This window comes from Andrographis paniculata, unplaced genomic scaffold (assembly GCF_009805555.1).
Source record: "Andrographis paniculata isolate CXL003 unplaced genomic scaffold, ASM980555v1 Contig49END, whole genome shotgun sequence".
NCBI classification, from domain to species: domain Eukaryota; kingdom Viridiplantae; phylum Streptophyta; class Magnoliopsida; order Lamiales; family Acanthaceae; genus Andrographis; species Andrographis paniculata.
The window spans coordinates 2,363,030-2,365,861 of record NW_026137583.1 but is presented as its reverse complement, the minus strand read 5'-3'; the positions used below and the strand labels follow the sequence as shown (position 1 = coordinate 2,365,861).

The 2,832-nt window shown below is 31.7% G+C and overlaps 1 protein-coding gene across 1 annotated transcript; it reads left to right on the top strand.

Annotated features, from left to right (window-relative positions):
* Nucleotides 1-256: 256 nt before the first annotated feature.
* LOC127252927 (uncharacterized) lies at nt 257-856 on the top strand. Its single transcript, XM_051277316.1, has one exon. It carries the CDS (start codon nt 257-259, stop codon nt 854-856), a length of 600 nt encoding a protein of 199 aa, XP_051133273.1.
* The last annotated feature ends 1,976 nt before the right edge of the window (nt 857-2,832 follow it).

Below are 2,832 nucleotides of genomic sequence, written 5' to 3'. Positions count from 1 at the left end.
TGCCACTTTTTAGATGCACGTTTATATCGTTTTTTCTTTTATTAGTGAATTTAAGTGGCCTTGAGGTACAAGATAGATACATACATATTACATATATATATATACATATATAAAGCCAGAGATACAGAAACTACTTGAGTATATCATTCTCCTTTTTTCTCTGCATGCAATCAACCGCTCTTGAACAAATCCTTTTCATTATTCAATCACTGCTCGATCAATTTCCCTAAGACAGAATAGAATTCGTTTTCCTGCAATGGGAGATTCTCAATTATCTGGTAATGAAATCATTCTCCGTCTTCTTTATGAGCTATGCGAAGTGAAAGTCCCATTTCCTTGCGATTTCTACCCTAACATTCCAAAGTTGGACATGTATGAGGACAAAGGGCCCCAAGAGTTGTTCGATCAGTACGACGATCATCAAGAAATTCACTTTCTCACAACGCTCAAGGTACACAACTGCAATTCTTCCTCCCGCCAATGCGGCAAAGGGAGGTGGATCCACCAGAGATTTGTCCCTGTGTATAACAACCGAATGAAAACAATAGGGATGAGAGAGGAATTCATCTACTCCGAGCCCAAAACGAAGAAAACGGACAGTATTCTTGGAAAGACATATTTGTTGAGAGAATATAGCCTCGATGACAAGTACAGAAAATGTAGCAAAAAAGACTACAAAGAGAATGTATTCTGGACAGTCGTGAAGAAAGATGCTTCGGATTCATCCTGCTTTGCTGAACCTCCGCTGGGGAGTTGGATTGATGTTGACACGTATTTGGATGCCCTTTTCAAGCTAAATTACTATCAGTGGGGGCCGACACCCCACTTCATTCGTTTCGTTAATAGAGAGAATTGATTTCGAACTGATGTGCATGGTAAGTCTGCATCTATCTTGTTGTTTCTTGATTTGATCGACTGATTTCTGTATATGAATCTTGAATTTTCATCACTTGTATGGTATGGTAAAAACAGAAAGCAATCAGTAGTTGATCTGTGCTTGATCTTTCTATCAACATTTCCTTTCTCTTATTCTTTGGAGTCATTATTGTTTCTTGATCCATTTTTAAAGCACGTTCACAAAGAAATGTGCAGATAATAACTTTGTAAAAATTAAGTTAAATATATAGTCATTCCACACATTTTACTATCATCCATCTTTGCCTCACGACTTATGCATTAATAATGGAAATCAGCTATCTCAAACAGGGAAAGAAATAGGAATACAAAATTTTCTATTCTTTCTGCATTTTTATTCTAACTCCATTTTCTCTTGTATGTGCCAAGTGACAAGAAAAAACAAATGATAAGCATCAACATTTTGGAAATACAATGTCATGCTCTTGGTACACACAAAAACTATTTCCCATCACAAAAAATGCATTTGTTGATTACTTGTACATAATGTTGTGAGGTGCTTTCCGGGGGTTTGGCCGTCGGTTCACGCTATAATCCGTTGGCTGGTGAGTTGTATCATCCTTAGTTTTGTGCTCGCCAGTTTGGCCTCACCTAAGGCATTCCATGTGTTGGTTTCATTCTAACGCCACCCGTTGGCCCGCATCATGTCATGATATAGGCAAGGAAGATGCTGAAACTTGGTGGTCCTATGTGAAAAGGATAGCAGACCTTTCGCCATTCTTTTACACATTCGAGCCTGGTACCAATGCTACATTTGATCTTTGGTGGAAAGATTGAAAGAATTATTTGAGAGGTATTCGACCTCCATGCCAAGCAGCCCTAACACGTTTTAGTCCGTGCAGATGCCTTTTCTAGACACGGCTAAAGCCCTGCCCGGATTTCAGGCCAATATAAGAAAGCCAGACTCGAGGCTTCATTGGACCATTTAGGTGATGCTTCTGAATGTCTGAAAGTGTTATAGTCACTTCAAACTGTCAACGAGGGTAACTTAAGGAAAATAATCTTCTCCATTACTTTTATCATTAATTTTTCAGTTTATTAAAATTTATAACCTTTGTTAAGAACTGATTACTTTCAACAAAAAAATTTAAAATAAAATTATCCAAAATTTTTTTAAATTTCAAAATTTTAAATTATAAATTTAACATAAATTATATATATTTTCTAAATTCATTAACTAATTCTCATACTTTATCTATCATATTTTAAAATTATTGTTTTCTTTATCTTTTCCTTAACTCCATATATTATTTGGGCACCAATTGGCAATAAAAATAATAATTCTTAATTATATTGTTAGTATATTTATTTTATACGTTTATATTATACTAAAATTATTTTGATGTTATTTTTAATTAATATATATGTTGATTTATTTAATCATTAAAATTTATATAGGTTATTATTTAATAATTAAAATATAATATTATATAAAAATATTATTAGCCAATAAAATATATAGAAATATGTATAAATAAATAAATTATTTTTATATATTATTACATAATAAAAATGTATAGAAATGAATATATTATTGTAGATTTATAAAATAATAAAAGCAATGGGTTTAAGGTGATTTACCCAACGAGTGATAAATGAAATGATTTAAATATTGAGATAAATATGACATGAATGAGAAAGATAAAAGAGATAATGAAACAAAGGTACTGACCGACTTATAAGAGATGTTTTAATATAGTTCGTTCTTAATTTTTATTTTCTTAAAATATTAATAAACATACTTATAAAATGATTGTTATTAAAATACATCATTCTTATTTATTCTTAAAAAATACTCAATCCATCTCATATCTATCTATCCGTTTACTTTTAGTAGAAATAAAGGTAAAAAAACTAAACTAACTTTATTAGTGTTGTATGATATGAAGGTAATGATATTTGCGTAATATATTGTAA